The sequence below is a fragment of the Antechinus flavipes genome, chromosome 3, assembly GCF_016432865.1.
Source record: "Antechinus flavipes isolate AdamAnt ecotype Samford, QLD, Australia chromosome 3, AdamAnt_v2, whole genome shotgun sequence".
NCBI lineage: Eukaryota > Metazoa > Chordata > Mammalia > Dasyuromorphia > Dasyuridae > Antechinus > Antechinus flavipes.
The window spans coordinates 395,509,019-395,534,293 of NC_067400.1; the positions used below are offsets into that span (position 1 = coordinate 395,509,019).

The 25,275-nt window shown below is 36.0% G+C and overlaps 1 protein-coding gene across 3 annotated transcripts in view; it reads right to left on the reverse strand.

Moving 5' to 3' along the window:
• NAB1 (NGFI-A binding protein 1) overlaps positions 1-24,462 on the reverse strand; it is a 61,240-nt gene extending 36,778 nt beyond the window's left edge. The window contains exons 1-2 of one of the 3 annotated variants that reach the window (XM_051985997.1): positions 24,280-24,462; positions 2,079-2,913 (exon numbers count right to left, since the gene is read on the reverse strand). In XM_051985997.1, coding sequence (XP_051841957.1) covers positions 2,079-2,897 — 819 coding nt within the window. In that variant the 5' untranslated portion in view covers positions 2,898-2,913; positions 24,280-24,462. The remainder of the gene's footprint in view (positions 1-2,078; positions 2,914-24,279) is intronic. The other 2 variants (XM_051985996.1, XM_051985995.1) reach the window with 2 other exon arrangements.
• Between the last annotated feature and the right edge of the window lie 813 nt (positions 24,463-25,275).

Genomic DNA, 25,275 nt, shown 5'->3' on the forward strand with positions numbered 1-25,275 from the left:
TATATGAATGTTATGGGGAATATTATTGTTCTGTAAGAAATGACCAGCAGGATGAATACAGAGAAGCTTGGAAAGACTTACATGAACTGATGTTAAGTGAAATGAGCAGAACCAGAAGATCATTATACACTTCAACAACAATACTATATGAGCATCAATTCTGATGGAAGTGGCTCTCTTCAACAATGAGAGGATCCAAATCAGTTCCATTTGATCAATAATGAACAGAACCAGCTACAATCAGGGAAAGAACACTGGGAAATGAGTGTGGACCTCAACATAGCATTTGCTGTCTTTCTGCTGTTGTTTGCTTGCTTTTTGTTTTTCTTCCCAGGTTATTTTTACCTTCTTCCTAAATCTGATTTTTCTTGTGTAACAAGACAACTGTATAAGTATGTATACATATATTGTATTTAACATATACTTTAACATATTTAACATGTATGGGACTATCTGCCATCTAAGGGAGAAGGTGGAGGGAAGGAGGGGAAAAGTTGGAATAGAAATTTTTGCAAGAGTCAGTGTTGAAAAATTACCCAAGCATATGTTTTGTCAATAAAAAGCTATAATTAAAAAAAAAAAGTATTAATAATAGTATGTACCTCCCAAGGGGGGAAAAAAAAAACAAGAGAAAGGCACATTTTGCACGTGTGGTAACTTGACAGAACTCATCACTAAGACAAATTTAAAAGTTCAGAATATTGTACTTTAAATTGTTACCAAAGTGGCATTAAGTTTTGTTAAAAACTTAAAAACCAATTTAAATATACATGAGTGTTCAATTTATGTGTTGAATTCATATTTGTTTCTTACTCCTAAAAGGAGAAATGGTTTAATCACCTCAATTTTTTTTTATTTTCAAAGAATGAAACATTTATTTTAATTTCTAAAAAATACATATAAATGCAAGCCATAAAAAATTTACTGGCACTCTTTGTACTCAATCAGAATAAGTTTGGATACGTGGAGCTGCAAGGATAAAGTTAAGTTTTTTTTATTCCAAATTCAATCTAAAACCATTTTTTAAAAAGCCATTAAAATCTTTGGATCACTGATCTGAAATGAATTTTTATTGGTACAATATGAAACTGCTTTATGTTCTGTTTATTTTCCCATAATTTTTTTAAATGGTTAGTTATAAAAGTCATTAAAAATTTTTTATCTAGCCAAAATAATCACATACAAACTGTATTATAAATACAATAGTTTTATGTTTCTATGAGCGTTGAGTCCTGCAATTTCTTCTAAAAATAACATTATACATCAAAAGTTGTCATCTTTCAGTACAATAGAAAAATAATGAGTGTGTTAAGTACTTTAACATACTACACATCTTTTATATTCTGCTGGTTCCTTTCCCTCAAATAACAATTAATACCAATAAAAATAGATAATATTTCTATAGCACTTTCTACATGTCAGACATTGTTATGTAATTTTACAATTATTTCATTTGATCTTGGGAGAAAATATGTGAAATATTGATTTCATTTGACCCTGGAAGATAGTGTGTGAGGCCAGAGTAAGGAAGTTAAAAGGGGCTTTAGACACATACTGGCTGTGAGACATGGGCAAGTCACTTAACTCTTTGCCTCAGTTTCCTAAATGAAGCAGAGAAGAAAATGACAAACTGACAAATTGCCAAGAAAATCCCAAATTTCTGTAGAATAAGATATGACTAAAAAAATAACTAAACAACTTCCTTAATCTAAGCCTGATGCTATCCACATCTTATCACTGAAAGTCTAAACTTTTAAGGAACATATCCTTTGAGGAAATTTCTAGTATGCATTTTAAATGTCATAAATATATTTTGCTCTAAAATGTTTCTAAAATTGCACATGTTTAACCTATATTGAATGATTAGGGGAGGGGAAAGGAAGGAAGAAAATTATGAAACACAAGATTTTGTATGGGTGAATGTTGATCTTTGCATGTATTTTGAAAAATAAAAAGCTATTATAAAATAAAATAAAATGTTTCTAAACTTACTGCCTAGGAAAGGTAGCATTTCTTGAATATAGAAGAGTAGAAAAGAAGGAAGGAAAATGCCTAATTCACTTTTGTTCTGTTTTTACCTCATGAAGTGTGAGATGTTTGCCATCTTTCCTTTTTGAGTCAAATCTCCCATATATTGCACTATATTTCCGAATCTCCTCCTCTTTATGTGGATCATCGTCATTCATTTCAAAGATGTGGCCAATCATTTTAGCCAACTTCTTATTGGTTTTCAGCAATTCTTTCACTTCATTCAAGTCACTTTTGGGCAGTGTGGGGACCATTCGTTCTACACACTCAGCCACAGACAGAGCGGCAGCTGCATCCAGAGCCTCTGTGCTTTCTTTTGGTGATGCTGGGGAGCCGAGGTCTGCGGGGGAGAGACTGTGCTCGCTTTCCGTAGTATGGTGACCTTGCCAGAGCCTGGAGTCACCGGCACTTTGTAGCGCTAAGGTCCCCACAACATCCGACTTAGCTGGCCCCAGGCTCTGTACACATGTGGTAGCAGCACACTTTGGAATCTTCAAATGAGGTTCCCGAGCATTGCTGCTCCTCTCATAAGAACTACAAGACATTCCCAACCATGTAGGAGAACCCTCTGGTAATTTATAAATGGGGATGCTACTGACAGGCAATGAAGTGAGAGGCTGATTAAAAAGACCAGGGTTTGTAACCCAGTCCCTTAAAGCCTTCTGCAACCTTCTGACGTGAAGGGGCTTACTAGCCATGCCCACTAGGGCCATGATTTCCAAAAACTCCTCTTCACCAGCTTCACAGAGCTGCTGGACATCATCACCACCTTGTTGGATGAAGGCATCAAAATAAGAAAGAAGGTTGGCTTTCTGTAATATTCGGTACAGCTGCAACTCCCCCAGGGTCCTAGGTAGAGCTGATGCCATTACTGAGAAGTCCAAACTGCAAAGAGCAAAGCAGAGGAATAATTTGTTAGGTTATTCATTATTATTTAAAAGTAACTACTCATATTTATATAGCACATTAGGGTTTCAATGTAATTTATAGACATCAACTCACCTTCCCTTTATTCCTTCAACAAACTAGACATCAAAGGTTTTAAGAATCAACTATTGTAATAAAGAAGGGAGTAATTAATCTAAATGTGAAAATAAGATGTGATAGACATCACTTTTTTTTTTTTTTTAACAAACCTTGGTGCGAAAATATTGTACAAAAATTATAAATTCAAGTTTTTTTAATTAATAAAAAGGCAACATAACAAAAAAGTCTTTTTAAAAGCTTCCTTCATAAGAAACGAGAAAAAAAAAATCTTTGCAATCAGCTTTGTTAATAAGATTATCATTTCTAAGATATATAAAGCACTGTATCAAATTTATACGAACAAGAGCCATTCCTCAATTAATAAATGGTCAAAGGATGTGAGCAAGCCAGAGGATGAAATCTAAGCTGTACACAGTCATATGAAATAGTCAAAGTACTATTAGGAAACATACTGTTTTATAGAGCTAAAATCTAACAAGCAAACTGTGTCCTGAGCTTGACAAAATAATAATCCTTTGCACTTACTCTCTAGATGATCTCAGCCACAGCAAAATCCCAAAATTATTTCATATAATTATTGTATTGTTTTGACCAGCATCAATTGTTCTCTGAGCTCAGATGAGATTGAACTAACTTGGATACGTAATGGTCATAAACCCTGCTATGAAGCAAACTTGTCACATTTTTGCTGTTACTCTCCATTATCACTGTGTAGCCACTGGTATAATTATTGAGATCTGCCCACACTAATGTGGCTTCCTCCACTAGTGGGGTGTCAATTTCCCTCCTTGCTTGCAAGCCATTTACCTCACTTTGAAATTAAACTTCTAGGGGGCAACTAGGTGGGGCAGTGGATAGAGCACCAGCCCTGAAGTCAGGAGGACCTGAGTTCAATGATGATGGAAATTATAGAAACCTGAGGAATTAATGCAGAGTGAGGTTTAAACAATGACAAAATATTGTTAAGACAAACAACTTCAAAAATCTTAGATATTCCAAACTGCAGAATGACTAACCACAATTTCAAAGAACTCTTAATGAAACATGTTATCCAAATCCCAAACACAAAAGTGTCAGGATTCTATATTTGACCTAGTCTATATACAAATTTGTTTTGCTTGATTAGACATGTTTGTAGTGGGTTTTATTTTTCTTGCTTTCTAAATATTGGAATGAGTGTTAGGAAAAAGTAGAAGGAAGAAAATGAAAACCTGAACATTTTAAAACTTAGTTTTTTAAAAAGCTGCCTTCAAAAATAACTCAATCAATGCTTCTGGGATCTGTAAACCTCCCTCAGTACAAAATAAAGTGATACACACTATTCATCAGAACAGAGATGTAGATTATTTTTTCCTAATAAATATATTATAACAGATACGTCCAGATGGTAATTTTTATATGGAGTAAGCCATTTTTTTTTCCTCCTAAGACATTCATCTATCTAGGCACATGCCAAAATTCATTGAATTCCATTGAATGCTGTAGAAAATATGACTATTATTTTTTAGTTCTTTTTCAATAGCTCTGTACATAGAACTACAAATTAAACATGATCATTAAGATCTGGAGCTAGGAAGGACCTCAGAGGCTCAACTAATCTAATTATTTCATAAGTAAAGAAAATGAAGTTCAAGGTAATAGTGACTTTCATTCCAGATAATAACTAATATTTACATAGCACTTATGTGCCAGGCACTGTACTAAGTGCTTTATGATTATTATCTCATATAATTCTTACACAAACGCTAAGAGTGAGTTGGGTGCTATTATTATCCCCATTTTCAGATGAAGTAGAGAGTGATTTAATGCTCAGGGTCACCCAGTTACTAAAGCCAGATCTTATGAATAGACAGTATTAGCACAGACCTGAAATCTTTATTCAAGCTCATCAAACTAAGTATGCTTGTGTGGTAGAAAATGAGAATATGAGATGGACAGATGGAAGATTAATATTAAGAGAAGAGTTCTGAGTAGTAACGCTCACATTACTTGGGAACTTGAAATCCAAGCAGAGGAATTTTGTCCTTGAGCCATCCAACAAGTGTTTAAGATGCAAGGAACTACTTGGGATAAGAGAAAAACAAAACAATCCTTGCCCGTGAAGAGCTTGCCTTCTACTAGTACAAAGAGGAGCAATCATAAGATCTATATAAAGCACATTCAACTTTGGGGTAGGGAAGAACACCAATAATGAGAGTGATATCAAGGAAGGTTTGTAAAGCATCTGAGCTGAGAAGGGAGAAGGACATTCCAAGAAGCGCCAGTGACTGACCAAAACCAACACCACTGACTATCCCTAGGAAAGCAGGGGATACTGAAGGAGGTAGAATGGGAAGACATGATAGCATGCATTTTTCAGTTTTTGACCTAGGAAGAGATATTGAGGGAAAGAATGGACAGATTCTTTTCTTTCTACAGATTAAGAAAGCAAAATAGAAACTAGAATCTGTCCCAAAGAAAGAAGATAGACTGGCTTTTCTGCCATTAGGTATCAGAACTAGAAAAGTGAGCTCAGTTCTCCTTTCCCTGCCTTTTCCTTGGGACTCTCTGTCTTGAGCTAGTTCATCCTGGAAGGATAAGGCTTTGTCATGATCCATGAACCAGAGTGGTCACTGAAATTGGTTCCCAAGCATGCTGTAGGCTAGCCTGCTGGGCCTTCTGGTTCAGCAGCAGCTCCATTTCTTCTTTACTTGATCTCCAGTGACATCTCAGGATCAGTCCTGGAGCTGAGGAAAAGGAAGGACAGAAGGGGACAGACAGATCTAGTCTATCCTATACTGTTCCTTCCCTCAACCCTTTAAGTTCTTATCAGACCAAGAGAACTAGTGTTACTGACTTCTCTATAAATACATACACAAGTATACTGACACACACATATACATAAACAAATATACACATTTGAGAGACATAATGATTTGTACAAAGGTCCTGGTCATGAAGACACTCACTGTCTTGATCTTAAGTTTCCTAGTTTGTAACATAAGGCAAACAGGCCAGAATAGAATGGACCACAATAACCAGATGACATCCAAGTTCCATTCCAGCTCTGTTTGTACCCTTTAACCTCTTTTCCCTTCAGATCCTAACTCCCACTTTCTCCTTCTTTCAGGGGTGTGCTAGACTCAGCTACCACCAAGAGCTCACTGTCAAATTTTCTATCTAAGCATTTACATCGAAGAAATTGGCAAACACTACAAATCAGAACATGATTTATTGTTTTGTTGATTGTCTATAGACTTAAGAAAATGATGAAGAAAATGTTAATAATTTAACTTTAACTTTAAAGTGTGTCCTGCATTTTTTCCAGAGTTGTTTCTTAAACATCTACCACCCCAGCTTCATGTCTCTCAAAGTCTCTTCAGATAAATAAAATACTCTGCTAGTTTTACAGTACATACAAATTCAACTAAAACTAATCACAGAAGTTAAAACAAAGGCACTCCCAGAACATAGGAAATCCCTACATAGAACATAAAAGCTGGAAGGAATCTTAAAAGACAGAATGAAGCTCAGAGATTATGAAGGAAAGGGAAGAGGAAGGAGAAAAAAGAGGAATTCTCTGTCATATCATGTTAAATCAACCACATGTAAATGATATGCAAATGAATGCTAGATTTAATGCAGTCAGATTTCCGTTTCAAACACCCTCAATTTGAGAAGACAGTGGGACACCTAAAATGGAAATGTCAGGGAAATAATTGGAATTACTGTCTGTAGTACAGGTTATATGTTAGAACTGGAGATACATTCAGACACCATGTGGACAGATGTGATAGGTGAACCATAAGAGTATGTAGAGAACAAAGCAGGGGGCTGAAGCCAGAAATATGAGAAAAGCATCTAATTAAGGGACAGAATAACAAAGATCAATCATCCAGGATCTGTAAGAGAAAAAAAAATTGGAGTCTCAAGAACACATGGCCAAGGTCAAAAGTTACAGAAAGGACTAGAAATAAAAGGACAGAGAAAAGGCCACCAGTAATTTTTCAAATGAACTGTTTTAATTGAAAGGTAGGAACATACATTGGATCTAGATCAATTTTGTGGTTATGCCAAACTTCAATTAAAATTAGCTGCCCTTAATAGTACACTGTAATTTAGATAAGAATTGGTAAATGGCCGAGTTGGAAGAGAAATACAAGCCTCATCTTTGCATTTCATTTTCTCTTACCTGTAAAATAACAGGCAAGTCAACAAACATTTATTAAGCATCAGCTATGTGCCAAGAACTGTTCTACATACTAAGGCTATAAAGGCAAAAATAAAAAAATATATATACCTGCTTTCAAATTTACATCCTACTTAGGTAAACTGTAGCAATTTTCATTGCTCAAAAATGCTATGATTTGTGACTGCTATATTTAATAGAAAAAACAATTTTTTTCAACAGCTCAATGAAATATTGTAGTCAAAATGTTAGGAACTTAAATACTACAAGGAAGTTTCTTATCCCAAACTGTACAAAAGACTACTAACTAGTTAACTTTAATTGTTTCTCTAATTCTATTCATCATGCTCAAAGGGATCCCCTGGAGTCAGAGAAGAGAAATCGAGGTTAGGAAAAGCAAAATACAAGAAGGAAGTGTTAGTTATCTAAAAGTTTATGATTGAAGCAAAGACATTTGGTAACCAAAGTTTAATGAACCACATATTGTGAAAACATCTCTACGTCAAAAGTGAGACAAAAACTTACTACTTTAAATATGTTAAAAAAAAAAAATTTTTTTTTAAGTATATGGGCAATTCCTAGCTTCAATGGATAATGACCTACGGATATAAGTAAAAAAAATTATAAAAAAGGAAACACAAATGACTAATATTCATTTAAAAATCAATAATTTCAACAATAACCAAAGAGAAGGAATCTAAAATTACTTTGAAGTCCCACTCCACACATGAAACTGGCAAAATAATCAAAAACAAGGAAACCTAAATAACAAAGTTGTAAAGAAGCAAATACTCATTGCCAGTAAAATAAAAAATTTGCAAAATCTTTCTGTAAAGCAATCTGGCATTGTTCAGTAAAAGTTACAAAAATAATGATAACTTTTTGATTCAAAAGTTCCATTGTTGGGAATATAACTTGAAAAAACTTTTTTTTTTCCAAAGATTTATATAGCAGTCTTGTGTACAAAAAATTGGAAACAACCTAAATGTCTAACAAGGAAATTCATTAATATAACAGAATACTACAATGAAATTGTAAGGTTATAAATTAGAGAAGCTTTTTTAAAATATTTGTATGAAATAGTCCAAAGCAAAAATTAACATAAACTAAAAGACAGAACCAGAAGAATGGCATATATGCTATAATTGTACAAGAGGAAAAAATGAACAAGAATAAATGAATAGATTCCTAATAGATAGCGTGACTGAAAACATTCTTATGACAACTTATATAGTACAATTAAGTTAAATAATTACTAAATAAATTTAGTTGGCTGTACAGATGTTCAGTGTTAAATTTTTAATAAAAAAAATTCATTAAAAAAAAACTTGTATGTTACTGAAAACTGTCCATGGTCTATTGAAAATTTTTATTTTAGGAAATAAAAAAACTTTAATTCTACAAAATCTTAGACTATTAAGACAAATCTTAGGAGAGAAAAAAATTAAATATCTAGCTTCTGAAAATGTGCATGCCAATAGAAGACAGGATATGCCTTAGACATCAAAATTACCATTTACCGACTTTGACAATACCAACATTAATCAAAATACTATGGTTACCCTTATTAGAATAGGAGCTCCTTGAAGGTAGACAGTATTTTGGAGTTTTTTTGTATCTCAAGTATTAAACCCAGTGCTTAGCATGAGGCAGTAACTTAATAAAAGCTTGTTTGAAGAGTGGCTGATGAAAGGATCATTGGAAATCAAGTACACAATTCACAAGAAAATTCCAATATGTAAAAAAGAATGAACTAGAACTAGTGAACTAGTTTATTCTGAGACTTACACAAACTGATGTTAAGTGAATTGAGTAGAACCAAAAGAACACTGTGAACAAAATTATGTGATGATCAACTGCGATAGACTTGGTTCTTTTCAACAATGACATGATTTGGCCAATTCCAATAGACTTGTGATGAAGAGAGTCATCTACATTCAGAGAAAGAATTATAGGGATGGAACGTGGATCATAATATAGTATTTTCGCCTTTTTTGTGTGTTTGCTTGCTTTTTTTCCTCTCATTTTTCCCCATTTTTTGATCTGATTTTTCTTGAACAGCATGATAAATGCGGAAATATGTTTAACCTATATTGCTTGCTATCTAGGGGACAGGGGAAATGAAGAGGGAGTGAGAAAAAATGGAACATAAAGTTATTGCACGAGTAAATGTTGAAAAACATCTTTGCATGTATTTTGAAAAATAAAAGCTATTTTTAAAAAAATTATTTTGAGATTTTTGTTCTAATTTTACCCAAAGACATATAGACAATATGAATAATCTCTTCGAGAATTTGTTTATATGATACATATATATATATGGGTATGTATGTATAAGGTTACATATTTTATACATATAAATATATATATATATATATATATTTAATATCTCCTACCCATCTCACTAGCAGTCATCTAAAATAACACTGGTGGGCCAAAGTAACCAGTAATTACAGATGATATAAAACAGGACAGAAGATGCCTTGTCTCTTGCCATGATTAGCTTACTTCTGGTGTCAACTGATCAACTAGGGATTCCTAGATTCTGGATCTGACCTGCCCTTCCACCAATAAATAAGCTGACACTTTTCCTTCCCTGCCTCAGCTGATTTCCAAAAACCTGACTTCTCTTGTCAGATTGGGAGTACAGTACATCTGCCAAATTCCTATCTAGCCAGACTTCTATACAAAGATTTAGGGAGAGAGACCATGCAGATCCCATGGCTTACTATGGAGCAATTTGATCACGAGGTCTTTGCTCCGGCCCTGATACTGAGAGAACAATGAACTTGGGTGAAAATGCACCTTTTATGCTACCTACTGGAAAGAGCATCAAGATAGGCTGAGGAAGACCCAAAGGAACATTTCTTTAAAACTGTTAACTTTGCCTATTGACAAAAGGTACTTTGACATAGAGCAGCTTTTCTACAAAGGGCTATAAAAATCTGAACTTCATTATTAGATTGTAAGTACTTTCAGAATAAGGATTTTTTTTTTTTTTTTTGCAATTTTGTATTTGTATCCCCTAGCACAGTACCTGACAGTCAATCACTCAGTCACTCAGAAAACAATTACTATGCACCAAACACTGTATTAAGTTCCGGGAAGACAAAAACAAGCAAAATAGCTCCTTTTCTCAGATAACTGACATTCTAATGGAGAAAGACTAACAAAATCAACTAGGTACAGAGTCAAAAAAGAAAATGCAGTGTAGACAAAAAGTTGCTATTGTTATTTGTCCTTAGCTCTCCAAGAGGGCCATCAGGAGGAGATGCCATGACATGCAAGTGATTTAGATTTAAGTGAGAGTGGACTATTTGATCCAGTGGCAAAATTATCAAATGAAGGATAATTTCAGAAGGAATGAATTAATAGTAGCAGAGAGTGGGAAAAATCTCCTGCAGAAGGTGAAATTTGAGTTGAGTTTTGAAAGAAGTCAGAGTGAGGAAGGAGAACATTTCAGGCATGGAGGGGCAGCCAGTAAAATGGTATAGAATTCAGTGATAGAACATTGTGTGTAAGAAATGGCAAGGAAATCTATATGGCTTTACTATAAAATGTGTTTTGATACATATTCATACACATTTTTGTATACCTAAACAAATATAGAAGGATCTATGTGCCAGACACTGTGCTAAGCATTTTATAATTATTATCTCATTGACAACCCTGGGAAGTAAGTGGGATTGTTATTGTTCCCATTTCACAGATGAAGAAGTTGCAACATATAGAAATTAAGTAAATAACTAAGGGTCACACAACTAAAAATTGTTCTGAGGCTAGTTTGAACTCAGGCCTCCCTGACTCCAGACTCAAGGCTTTATCCACTGAGCCCCATCATGGCTACATGGGTGAAAATACCAGTATAAAATTAGAATGTGAGAAAGGGGGGGGAGGGTGAGGGGCTGGTTAGGAGGGATTTTAAGTGTCAAGGATATTATATTTGATTTTGGAGGGAACGAGGGCATTTATTGAGTGGAAGAATGACTATAAAACCTGAGATTAAGGAGATCACTTTGGCAACAGAGAATGGAGGACAGACTGGAGTGAGAAGGGACTTGAAGCAGGCTGATTAAACTTAGTTCAGGAATGACATTTTTAGCCATATGTAAAGATGCTTTCAATCACTATTGATTAGAGAAATACAAAATAAGATAACTCAGAAGTATCCATTCACACTTCTAAGATTGGCTAAGATGAAAGAAAAAAATAATGATCAGTGTTGGAGGAGGTGTGGAAAAACTCCACTGATACATTGTTGGTAGAGTTATGAACTGATCCAACCACTCTGAAGAATAATTTGGAACTATGCCCAAAGGGCTGTAAAATTCTGTAAATCCTTTGATTCAGCAGTATCTTTACTGAGTATACATCCTAAAGAGATCATAAAAGAGTAAACCCACCTGTGCAAAAATGTTTATGGCAGCCCTTTTTGTAGTGGTGAGGAACTGGAAATTGTTGAATGGATGTCCCTCAATTGGGGAATGGCTGAATAAGTTATGATATATGAATGAAATGGAATATTATTGTTCTATAAGAAATGATGAGCAGACTGATTTCAAAAAAACTTGGAAAAACTTACATGAACTGATGCTAAGTGAAATGAAGCTGAACCAAAATAATATCGTATACAATAACAAGATTATGTGATCAACTATGATAGACTTAGCTATTTTCTTTTTCTTTTTTTTTTTTTTTAATAACTTTTAATTGATAGAACCCATGGCAGGGTAATTTTTTTTTTTTTTTTTTTTTACAGCATTATCCTTTGCATTCACTTCTGTTCCGATTTTTTCCCTCCCTCTCTCCACCCCCTCCCCCAGATGGCAAGCAATCCTTTACATATTGAATAAGTTACATGTATCCAGGATACAATATACATGAGCAGAACCGAAGTTTTCTTGTTGCTCAGGGAGAACTGAATTCAGAAGGTATAAATAATCCGGGAAGAAAAACAAAAATGCAGGCAGTTTATATTCATCTCCCAGTGTTCTTTCTTTGGGTGTAGCTGCTTCTGTCCATCTTTGATCAATTGAAACTGAATTAGCTCTCTTTATTGAAGAGATCCACTTCCATCAGAATACATCCTGAAACAGTATCATTGTTGAGGTATATAATGATCTCCTGGTTCTGCTCGTTTCACTTAGCATCAGTTCATGTAAGTCTCTCCCAGCCTCTCTGTATTCATCCTGCTGGTCATTCCTTACAGAACAATAATATTCCATAATGTTCATGTACCACAATTTACTCAACCATTCTCCAATTGATGGACATCCTTTCATTTTCCAGCTTCTAGCCACTACAAACAGGGCTGCCACAAACATTTTGGGACATACAGGTCCCTTTCCCTTCTTTTGTATCTCTTTGGGGTATAAGCCCAGTAGAAACACTGCTGGATCAAAGGGTATGCACAGTTTGATAACTTTTTGAGCATAGTTCCAAATTGCTCTCCAGAATGGCTGGATATGTTCACAATTCCACCAACAATGAATCAGTTAGACTTAGCTATTTTCAATGAGGTAATTCAAGGTAATTCCAATAGACTTGGGACGGGAAAGTGCTATCCGCATTCACAGAGAGAACTATGAAAACTGAATGAGGAACAAAACATAGTATTTTCACCGTTTCTTGTTGTTTGTTTGCTTGGATTTTTTTCCTTCTCATTTTTTTTTTGATTTGATTTTTTTTTTTTTTGCTCAGCATGATGAATATGGAAATATGTTTGCAGGAATTGCATATATTTAGCCTATATCATATTGCTTGCTGCCTTGGGAAGGGAGAAGATGGAGAAAAATCTGGAACACAAAGTTTTGTGAAGATGAATGTTGAAAACTACCTTTGCATATTATTTGAACAACCATTAAAAACAAATGGAATTTAAAAATAAATAGAATTTATTTTTAAAAAATAGATCAAGTATGAGGTGATGAAGGGCTGCACCAAGATAGTGGTTTTATGAGGGGAGAGATTTAGAAAGAGATAGGTGAAGATAGAAACAAAACAACCTATCAACAGACTATATATAAGAGATGAGGGTTTGCATCAAGATAGTGGATTTGTAAAAAGATAAACTTATAAAGAGACATATAACGGAGATGCTGTGAAGGTAGAAATAATACAACCTATCAACATATTGGAAACAAGACATGAATTATAGGAATAGTGAAGAATGAAACCAAGGCTGCAAGCCAGGATCACTGGGAGGAAAGTAATGCTCATAACAGTAATATGGATGCCTGTAAAAGGAAGGTTTGAGGGGAAAGATAATGAGTTTTATTTGAAAAATGCTGAATATGAAATGCCTATGAGACAGCCAATTTAACATGTCTAAAAGTCAGTTGTTGATGCTCAAGAGAAGGATGATGACATGATATACAAATGTGGGAATCATTTGTATAGAGATGATGGTTAAATTCATGGAAGTTAACAAGATCAATGAATGAGACACTGTAGGCAGAGAAAAACCAACAGTTAGCAAAAGGGTATGTGGAAGAAGAATGAGCAAAAAAGACTGAGCAACTGACAAACAAAGAGATCATGGAATTAAATGTATAATTAAAAACCTTAAGTGAAGACACTACTCAGGAAAAGTTTATCATCAATGGCATCAAAGGCTATGTACAGAGAGGTCAAAATGGAATGAAGGCTGTTAGATTTGGCAATGAAGAGATCACTGATAATTTGGGAGAGAGCAGTTTCATTTAAATAGGAATGTTGGAAGCTGATTGCTGATAATTTTGGAGAGAGCAGTTTTTGTTAAATGGTAGGTTGAAAACCAGGGCTTAGAAACAAATGAGAGGAGTAAAAACAGAAGCTTCTCATTAAACTTCCTTCTCAAGGAATTTACACCAATAGAAGAGAGATACAGATAAGGGCTAGTACACAGGATGACAGGATCGAGAGTGGGTTTTTGTTTGTTTGTTTTTTTAAGGATGGAGAGATACATAGGTGTTATAAGCAGCAAAGAAGGGGATAACAAGGAAAAGATCAATAGGGATTGCAAAAAGGTCAACCTGCAAAAGAAGGCAAAATGGAAGAGAATGACAGGTGCATGTAATAATAAAACAATAGCTAACATTTACATAGCACTTATTATGCCAAACACTGTGCTATGGACCTTTACAAATATTATTTCATTTGCTTCTCACAACAACTTTAGAAACTAGGTACTATTCATGTTTTCATTTTACAAATGAGGAAACTGAGGCAAACTGAGGTTAAGTGCCTTGTTCAGGGTCTCACAGTTAGTAAACATCTATAAAACTGGATCTGAACTCAGAGTTCAGTCTTCCCAATTCCAGGCCTGGCATTCTAACTACTTGGCCACTTATTTGGCTAGTAGCGGGGTGCGTGGCAAGGAGGAATAATGCAGGAGGACACAGAGGCAAAAGATGTCTGTAAAATAAGGAGCGGGAAGTCAAAGGCACTCTTAGTGAATGAATGAGGTGTTCTGTAGAGAGAGAGAGAGAGAGGAGTATGAGATGCTCAAGCAGAGATGGAAAGTTTTGGAATAGCGGCTGTGTTGAGTGGGGTAGTGAAATAATTACAGAGGTATAATTACAGAGGATTACCTTGTTGCAAGGAGGACCCAATTGAGATGATGTAATATAAAGTGGTAGAGAGCTCAGTCCATATAATTATGTGTCTTTCTCCAGCTCTATTCAGGGGCCAGTGAATAGGACGGAAGAAGTAAGGTGGCAGATATAATTCAAAGCTGGAATAGGCAATAGGACAAGGAGGCAAAGGATTCAAATGTTCAAGAAAGTTTTGAGTTGGTTCATCAAGGTGTCAAGATAGGGTCAGAGAGAAGAGTGTATTCAGTGGCCAAGGTAATGATCTATCAAAGAAGTGAGAGATGAAAGGACTAAAAATCAAAGTGGAAATGGAGAGCAGAGTGGAAATGGATTAGGGGTCATGAGGCATTGGGAAAAAATGGAACAATAAAGTGTTATGATCAGATAAAGCAATCTTAGTCCTATTGCCACCTGTCAATGACCTGACAGAATCTAATCTTGGAAAAAAGTACAGTCCTCCCCCACATACACACACATACACATAGTAGATGTATTTCAGAATAAGAGAATAAAATGCCTAACTTGATTTTTAAAAAAATTTCTTTTAAATCCAGAAAGCTGAACATCATTAAGTAATATTGAAATTAACAACAATCATCTTAAATCTATAAAGAAAAAAAATTCTCCCTTAATGGTCATCTTTGCTACATTACTAAAAATGAAATTTGGTTTAAAAACTTAGATTACTGTGGAAACATTTTACATGATTGCACATGTGTAACCTATATCATATTGCTTGCTATTTTGGGGAGGACAGAAGGGAAGAAGAGAAAAAATATGGAACCCAATATCTTACCAAAAAAAATGAATGCTGAAATGAGGTGATTCAGGCCAATTCCAATAGACTTGTGATGGATGCATCTGCATCCAGAAAGAGGACTATGGGGACTGAATGTGCATTCTATCATAGTTTTTTCACCTTTTTTGTTGTTTTTTTTTTTCCCTCATTTTTTTTCCTTTTTGATCTGATTTTTTGTGCAGCATAAATGTGGAAATATGTATAAAGAATTATACATGTTTAGCCTATAGTGGATTACTTGTGCTCTAGGGGAGGAGGGCAGAAGGAAGGGAAGGACAACACAAGGTGTTCATTTGGGACACAAGGTTTTGCAGGATGAATGTTGAAAACTATCTTTGCATGTATTTTGAAAATAAAAATTATTAAAAATTTTTTAAAAAGAAAAGATAAACTCAACATTTAACATTTAAACACTGTGGGTCTCATTAAAAGCAAAGATTCTTTTGTACACCAATGCATTCCTGATATTGGTTCTCTCACTTAACTTCTATTGTCATGTTGGAGCAATCATTTGAATTTTAGTTCCCTATCTGAAAAAAAAGGCTTAATAAAATTATTTCAAGTAAAAAAAAAAAAAAAAGAATATTGAAAACTGCCTTAACATGAAATTAGAAAAACATAAAATGCTATAAAAACCAAACAAACCCAGAATATACTATATGGGGAAATTGGAGCATGTCTACCAAGCAGATCCTGAGACAGAAGTTAGAAAATAATGCTAGATTGCATTATCAAAATACAGCTTCTGAATCTTCATTTTGAGAAAGAGAGAAAATAGTGAATAAACTTAAAACTAATATAATCAAGAAGGAAAGGAAATACTAAAGATCAAGTCTCAGTTTCTACAGCTTTCAAATTTTTGTATTATTGCTATTCAAAAGACTTCCTTTCTTCCTTCCAATGTAAGGAATATCTACTCAAAAAGAGTAGCATTGGGGCAGCTAGTTGGTGTAGTGGATAGAGCACCAGCCCTGAAGTCAGGAAGATCTGAGTTCAACTCTCAATTCAGACAACTTAACACTTCCTAGATGAGTAACTCTGGGCAAGTCACTTAACCCCAATTGCCTCAGCAAAACAAAACAAAACAAAAAAAAAAAAAAAGTAGCATTCACCCAGGAAAAACTAAGTTGGAAAAGGAAGTGAATATACTATTCTCATATATAATATAAAGACCAGGCTTTTAACCTCAAGGTAAATATAATAACTGAAAGATAAACCAGTAAATGGATTTCATACAAAAGAAAACAGAATAACTCAACACCCATGTTTCTGCAAGGAAAAGGCTCCGCTCATCTTTTTATTCCACCTCTCCAGCCATCTGCTCTTGAGTTTGTAGAAATGCTTCAGTTTCACAAAGGCCATTGTGATCACTTATATACTAGCCACTTGTATATTAATTTGTAGTTGATTTAAAAGAAAATTCTATGGGACAATATTTCCCATGTTCATGAAGCCTATGGTACAATCACTCTCTAATGAGGAGGCAATTAGACCAAGAGAAAGCATAGATTTGGCTTTGCTCCTGAATAAAATAAATATCAAAAGCCCTTTAAACAATCTCTGAGGCCTATGCTTCTACTGTAAATAACTGTTAACCACTACCTTGTACCTGCTTTTTAAGGGTATCCTGGAACAAGCATGCTGTGCAACCTTTTCATGAATTCTATGAGCTTAAGAGAAACCATTCACCAAGATATAGTGCATTCAAAAATTAGACCAGACCCTTCCTGGGGCAAGTATACACCAAAATCTTTTCTTACTTTCTCTTTATTACTCTCCAATCTAGTCTTTCTTAGAGAAAAAATACTGTTGGCTCAATTATGAGTTAAAATCTTTTCTCATTAAGGATTGGTTAAAATCCTGCCTTTGTCTCCACAAAGCACTAATGAGTGACTCCTACAATGCTAAGGAATTATACTTTGGTTCTTTGGAGTACGAAATTGAAGAGAACACCAGATATTTTTGCCAAAGTCCAGAGGAAGAAAAAGTCCATTTTAGTCCATAAAACCTCCCAGGGGCCAATTCCTGTTTGATGATAAATATAGGTCAGGATCAACCAAACTTCCCACTAGTTCTTCAGCCTTGGGGTGACCTGAGACTGGGCTGAAGAAGCTATCCACTCTAAAAAGTTGTTCCAATTCCTTCTCTTTAAGGATGAAATTTCTTGGTGAAACTCTTTCTTTTGACCTCTGTAATAAATATGATATTATCTTATTTTGTTCCCCTCTTTTTCTGATTGTTTTTTCCCTTTCAGGCTCCTTGTTCCACCACCTTCTATCTCTAGCTATCTTCTCTCTATATAGTTTTTCCCCTTTACATTCTAACTTACTCACATCCTTTCATCTCTCATCTTGGCTCAACTTAAATATCTCTCCAGAGCTAGTCTCTCATTTCAACCTGTCTGATAGTAATCTCAATCTGGACACTTTATCAACATTTCAAACTCTTTATACACAAGATCGAACCCAACATCGTCCTTCTCGGCCAGCCACTGATTTCATCCTACCCCACCAACCAACCTCTCAAAGGGGTATGTCTTCCCTTTTTCTCTTAACAGCCCTACCATTCTCTGCCAGTCACAAAGATTCAAAATCTTGAGGGTTATTTTTTATTTCATCATTCTCCCCCACAGCCAACCAGTCATTAAGTTCTGTCAATTCTATCCCTGAAATGCTACTTAAATCACTACTTTTCAAAAACTTTTTAATTAGCTCCCCCATACTTTTAGCCTCTAACCTATCCCACACATCCCATCAGATGAATCTTCTGAAAGAAAAGGTCTGATCATACTATTCTACTACTTTAAACCAACAACAAAATATCTTCAACAGTGTCCGTCCCATATGTGTAGTCGACCACATAAAATGCAAACTCTGTATCATGGAATTTGAAACCCTCTATGACCTGATCACAAACTTACCTTACCTCCTACTACACTAGAGGTATCTTACATTACAATCAAACTAAATTGCCTGCCATTCCCTAAATATGACATGTTCCTTCCAGTTTACCTTTGCTTTCTATCTAAAATAATAAGCTGGAATTTATAAGTGATTTAAAAGTCGACCAAGTACATCCATTATCCTCCTCCCCCCTCAAGAAGATTTCTCTCTAACTTCCAACTTCACTTTGTACTCTTCTTTTGGTACTTAATATACCCTGGCATTATGGTAATTTGTATACATATCCTATCTTCCCTATTAGTTTATACACTGCATAAGGCCAATGAACCTTTATTTGTATTCCCCACAAGCCTTAGCATAGTACATTCAACAAGGGAGGAGATAAAAATATTTATTGAGTGAAAGAAAGTTGAATGACCCGAGCCCCTCTCCCTCCCAGGACCAGGCTAGAAATCAATAAAATTCTAGAAAGGTATTTTCCTTTCTTGTAGTTTCAATAAATCATTAGCTTAAAGTAGATGAAGCTTTTTTCTTATTTGTACCCTTTGCAGCCTTCTACATTCAACATATCCTCTTCTCCAAAAGAATATTCCATAAATCCTCATAATATAGCATTCCATAGATCAAATCATGCTCTCCTAAATATAACTTCATAGAACTAAAATCTGATTTAAAAAAAACAAACATGTTACCCTCAAATTAAGATGGTAATAATGTCCTAACATACAAATTATAAAAGAGAGCTAAAGTAGCAGTAAGTGATTCTGTATCTTCATTTCGTAACTACAGATCTGACATCTAGTACAGACATTCTCAATTCACAAATACTGTTTAAAAATGGCCCCTATACACAAACCAGATCCTGTGGTCAGAGCCCCTGTGGTTGCTGTCCTTTTAATGACTGGAAAAACAAACATAATACAATTGGAGGTTTTGCTGAATAGATGGAATTTTCTAAAAGTTGGGGGAAGGGGAGAAATCATAAAAAGTTGAAAACAATATTAGGAGTAGACCCTTAAGAAAGAAATGCAATGGAGCTGACAATCAAAAACAAGTTCCCATAAAACACTGTTCAAAATTCCATCAATTATAGATTAAATTCAGGTTAATGAGCATTTAAAAAATTTTTTTTAATTATTTATACAAGGTCTCATTTACATGCTAGCATGAATTTGTTTGATCAAATTGTTTTCCTGCTAACTCCCAGCTTTTCTGGACTTCTTCACAAAGGGAATGGGCATTTTCAAAGAAGGTCAGGAAAAGTATTAATTTTGAAGCCTGGAGCATATAAAGGAAGGGGGAAGAGGGAGTAAGGCAGATGTGAATGAAGAATGTGAAGAAGTCTCAATATGGACACCTTATCAACATTTCAAACTCTTTATACACAAGATCAAAACCAACATTTTCCTTCTCTGCCAGCCACTTATTTCATCCTACTTCTTCAGGAGGAAGCATAAGATCTGTGGGCACCTAGAAAAACTAAAAACTAAAACTAAAAAACCATTTGGGTGCAAGAAGGGATTTAGGAACAAAGCAATAAGCATTATCTACTTTGAAATTTGGTCTAAATTCCTGTAATCTACATTCTGTGTTCCCAGGTCTCCCTGCATACTATTTCTTCTATTATATTACGGATTAGATAAATTTTTGTGGACCAGTGAAACAACCAAACCACCACTTTATAGCATAGTTTCTACAGGAAAAATATGTTCCAAGGTTCAATCAACTAATTTATAATTGAACTTGATATTCACCCTAAAGTGGAAGCTACCAGTATTTATTATTTTACAGGAATCTTTCTGTGAAATAGAAAAATAGTCCTCAAATTTTCAAAGTTCATTATTATTTTAACTATTCAAGAAATAAACAGTTATCAGGAAAAGCTGATAATGGGAGGAGTTCTGACACTAGTTAGTGTTCATTAAGCAAACAAGTTAGTACAATGTTTAACATTCCAGGAAAAAATGAAACATGCATCTCTAATGAAATAAAGGGTAACATTTTGTGGAAGGAACTCTCAAGTTCTGGTGGTTATAAAATAAAGGCTTGAATTTTAAAATTACTTCTTCCAGACCCCTTTAAAAAAACATTCATGTGTAAAATAAGATGCTAAAGTGTTAACTAAAACACAATTAGTTTAACTAGATTAACACAATTAATTTGCATAGGCTAATTATTATTTCCATAATAACGTACTAAGAGGCAACATAATATAGTGGATGAAGAGCGAGTCTCCCAATCATAATCCCACCATGGACAACTGCCTGTTTGTCCTTGGTCAAGTCACTTAACCTCTCAACATCAATGCTCACATGAAATTTTCTGAAAGTATGAACTACAGAACAGGTGCCAGTTTACAATGGTAGAGAAAGTCCCCTCAATGGAAATGCCTCATACCAACGAAGTAATAGGTCTGCATTTATACACACACACATACACATACACACACACACACACACACACACTCTCTTTCTCAAACTCCCTCTGTATAGCTTAAGAACCCTTTTTCCACTCTATGAAATACACATCCTCTTTATAGTATGTTCTAACTACTTAGATTTTAACTTTATGAACCCTGTATAATTAAATACTTAAAGGAAAAATCAACATCACTCGGTGAAAACATTATGCAAATTTTGTCCAAATAAAGACAAGAAAATGCACCAAAAATTAGCAATTTAGGAATTTCTGATTAGCTAAAAAAATTCAACTACTACAGAATAGTATTAAGTGAAAATGAACTGAAGAATAAGATTTTCTACTCCCCTTTTTTTTTACACACACCAATTTCTCAACTTTCCTATTTGCTCCATTATTATAGTCATATTAAATTCTAGTACTTCACTAAGGGTAGGAGGAACTGAATATGTCAGATCAAGAAGGGAATTTGCATTTAATACAATACTTGTACTATTCCCAACTCTACTACTCAAGAGAATGAAAGAAGTAGTTAAGATAAAAATAAATCCAAAGCAAATAGACTAGCATTCCTTCTATGCTTGAGTGGGTGCTAATTGAGTATTAATTATGTAACATATATATGCATGTCTGTATGCATATATAAATTTCCCCCAATAAATATATTTTAATGTGCATAAGGCCTAAATCTAAGATTCAGCAAATTAACTTTCATAAAAATAACCAATCCAAAGTGTGTCACAATACTAGAATGTATTATAGTAAATCTTTACATTTAAGCATCTTTTAAAAGTCTTCATTTTAAATATATAAATACAGTAGTCCTAACGATCATTATAATGGAAGATAAAAGGCATATGATGCCTTAGGACATTGTCTAGGTCAGTAGGCACAAAAATCCGACCTACTTTCTTTTTCCCTCTCTCCATATTCTCTTTTTACATATGTAAAGTTCATGCAACAAATTCTTCAAGCTGTTCTTTTCCTTAGTACAGATAAATAACTTCTTCCTCTAAAACATTCACAGTATAAACCCAGAAAGTCTCTAATAATAAACCAATGTATTCGTGGCTAAAGCATAGTTTTTAAAAAATGCTCCACTAGTATTCTTTAAATAGCATCTCAAGAATAACAGCTAGTGAGGGTTCCTTTCTTAAAGGAAAAAAAAAAATAGAAGGCTTATCTAAAGGGTAATAGCTTTTATTTACTGATTCATAGGAAATGAAACTTGAAAACTAATTTAGCAGGTGATTGCTCAATTATTCTAATAATTTTCAGAATTTTGAAATAAAACTAAAAACAAATGTGTTTAGTTTAGGATGCTCATTATATTCATTTATCTCAGTAGTAATACTGCAAAGGCTTTCTTGGTATATGAATCCCTTCTGCAGAAGACAGGCAAAATAAGAGGGTTGGAGAAATCAATGCTTCAAAAATATTGGTTTTGAATTTAATTTATTGTTCTTGATACATTCACATACAACAAAAGGTCACCAAGACTGAATGATGACATTTAACAAAGATAACTGTTACCTTTACCTGAAAGGTGGTAGAAAGATTAAAAAAATTTTAAACAGGAAATATTCCAAAAGTTCTTTAAAATTATTTCCTTTTAGAATGTTGTATTAACAGCAAATACAAAGAGAAATAATGCTGACCTAGCTGACAAACTGTAAAAGCATAGGAGAAGCAATCTATTTATATGGTAATGAACCTAAAGGCACAAATTAAGAATATGCTTTTACACTTATACACATATACTCCTAAGAGATGAAGCACAATTCTGTTCATAAAGTACAGAAAGGGAAATGTCCAGGAATACAAAATCCACTTCTAGTAGCCCTTATATTGTAACACAGGCAGTTCTCTTAGTCTTGGTGAAGACAATAGCCTCCACCCAAAAATAGTAGAAGCAAATCCTATAGACTCTTTCTTCAAATGCATCTATTTAAAATGCAAGGGCATAAAGAGGAAAGTTGACTGGTAAGGTAATCAGCAAGTTTTTAAAATCAATAAATTGTAGGAAGAAAAAAAATCTATAAATTGTCAGCAGACTTAAGATCTAATTAGGTAATTTTGCATATGTACATTTCTCTAACCAACAAAGCAATTAACCCTTTACTAATAGTAAACCATTTGTAATTCACTCTTCAATTCCAAAGTAAACTAATACTATCTCTCGACGGGTTGCCAAATATTTCAGAAAATATTCAAGGTCCTGAGAATGTCTCCGATCTTTGTCCTTCATAAGTTTGCAAAATGTAAATTGGGCAAGTCTGTTGAAGGTTTCAAGCTATTCCAAAATGAGTTTTAGGGAATAGAAATTTAAATTGGCAACAATCCAAAATTTTTCCAAAACTCTCATATTTAGTAGGGTGTTAAGAAGGTCCCCGAGTCAACAAAATCACCATCAAAACTTGCTCTGTTTAGTGTTTAAAAATAACTGTTGGTGACTTTTCTCCAAATTGGTTCATTAAAATGAAATCAAATGTGCTTCACATCTTAAGACTTGCATGCTGAGTGCAGCAGCACACTGCACGAATGTTTCTAAAGATACATAAAATGATACACTAGATTTCATGTCCTGTATATTCGTGGCTTCAGCAAGTGCAGATGAGTTTTATAATGTTTTAATGGCACTTTAAATCAAAACGATAATTTTCCTTAAAGAGTCAGTAGAGGAAAAAATCCAAAACAAGTTTTGGAAATAAAAAAGATGAGGCTTTAACGCACTTGTACAAAAGTTTAGGGGTTTTAAGAAGCACTGTCAGGATATATTTGGAACTGCAAATCATAAGCTATGCAGCGCTGTGGGGCAGATACAAACACTGAGGCATACAAATTTACACGGGATTCTCCATAGCTAAAAATTGGGTAAGGAGTTCAGAGCTCCACATTCCCGGCTCTCGCAGGGCAAAAGGAGACAATGCGGGGACCTCTCAGTACTTGCCGCCTCTCCCCTAGTCCCTTTTTGCACTGGATTTTCTCTGGGAATCACCCACACAGGCAGGATTCCGCCCTCTCCTTCCGGCAATCTGCAGCAGCAGCAACAGCAGCAGCAGAAATCAACTCAACCCATACAGCAAACTTGAAATGGGGGAGAGTAGAGTTTGGGGAGACCATCTTAACTCAAATGTCCACTTTCTCTTCTCCTTCTCTACCGATCCCCAAAACCACTCTCTTCCCAGAGCAATCCCAAAACCACAAACTCAACTCCGGCGCCCGATCAAGTAAGTCTCCCGCCCCTCCCGGCCAAACAAGTGGCTCCGACTGCAGACGCTTTTGCAACCAAGTAGCTTAGAGCGAATTGGGGGAGGGGGGAGAATCTGTTATCTGGGGGGATGATGGGGGGGAGCCATGGCTTGCACACACACGCTCTGCAGAGGAGAGTTAGATACATACTTTGCAAGAGGATGCAGCTGTCTCTTTTCTCTTTCCCCGAGCTTGCCCCAACTCCGAAGTTAGTGCCAATCGCTTTCCCCCCAGCGCTCTCCGGGCAGCGGCAGCAGCAGCAGCGGAGACTCCTCCTCTCCCATCGAGGGTGGGGGGAAGGTGGTGGGAGCCTCTCTCCTCCCCCCCCTTTAATGCACCCCCATCATCTCCTCCTCCTCCTCCTCCTCCCCTCGTCCCTCGGGCCGGGGGGCGCACGCTCTCTTCTCCGTGCCCCGGGCGTGGAAGCTCTCCGGTTCCCTGCGCGCGCCCCGACGGCTCTAGGAGTCCGCTGGCGCTGGGCTGGTGGCGAAGTAAGCGAAGGAGCGGAGCGGGGCCGGCGGCAGCAGCGACGGCAGCGGCAGCGGCAGCAGAGGCAGCAGCGCCTCCCTCCCTGCCTGCCAGCCACAACCCACCCCCTCCCCCACGCCCCCGCTACCCCCTCCCCCACCCCGCTCCCTCCCTCCCTCCCTCCCTCCCGCTCTCTCGCTCCCCTCCGCCTCCTCCTCCTTCACCCCCCTCTCTAGCTGTCACATTGGGAGATTCCGCTCTTGCTACATTTGCTGCTGCTCCGTCTTCCTCCCACACACGGCCCGTGTGACGCAGATCCTGGCGTGGGCAGCCGCAGGGGCGGGGGTGGCTGCCGCTGAGGCTGAAGCTGCTGCCCTCTTCCCACCACCTTCCTCCCCCCACCCTCCCAACCCCCCACCATTTCTCCTTTGCTTTCCCTTCCAGTCTCCTCCCCTCCCCGGAATAGCGAGTACCACCTATTCGCACCCCTGAAGGGAAGGACCGAATGAGACGCCCTGGGAGGAGAAGAGCTCCAGCTCCCACTCCCACACCCACTGCCGATCCGACTCCCGCTGCTGCTGAAAAAGAGGAAGGGGGGGAAGGAGAAGAAAAAAAAGGAAAGAAGGAGTAAGAGAGGAGTTGTTGCCTCAGGCCTGGACCTGCAGCTGCTGAGATTAA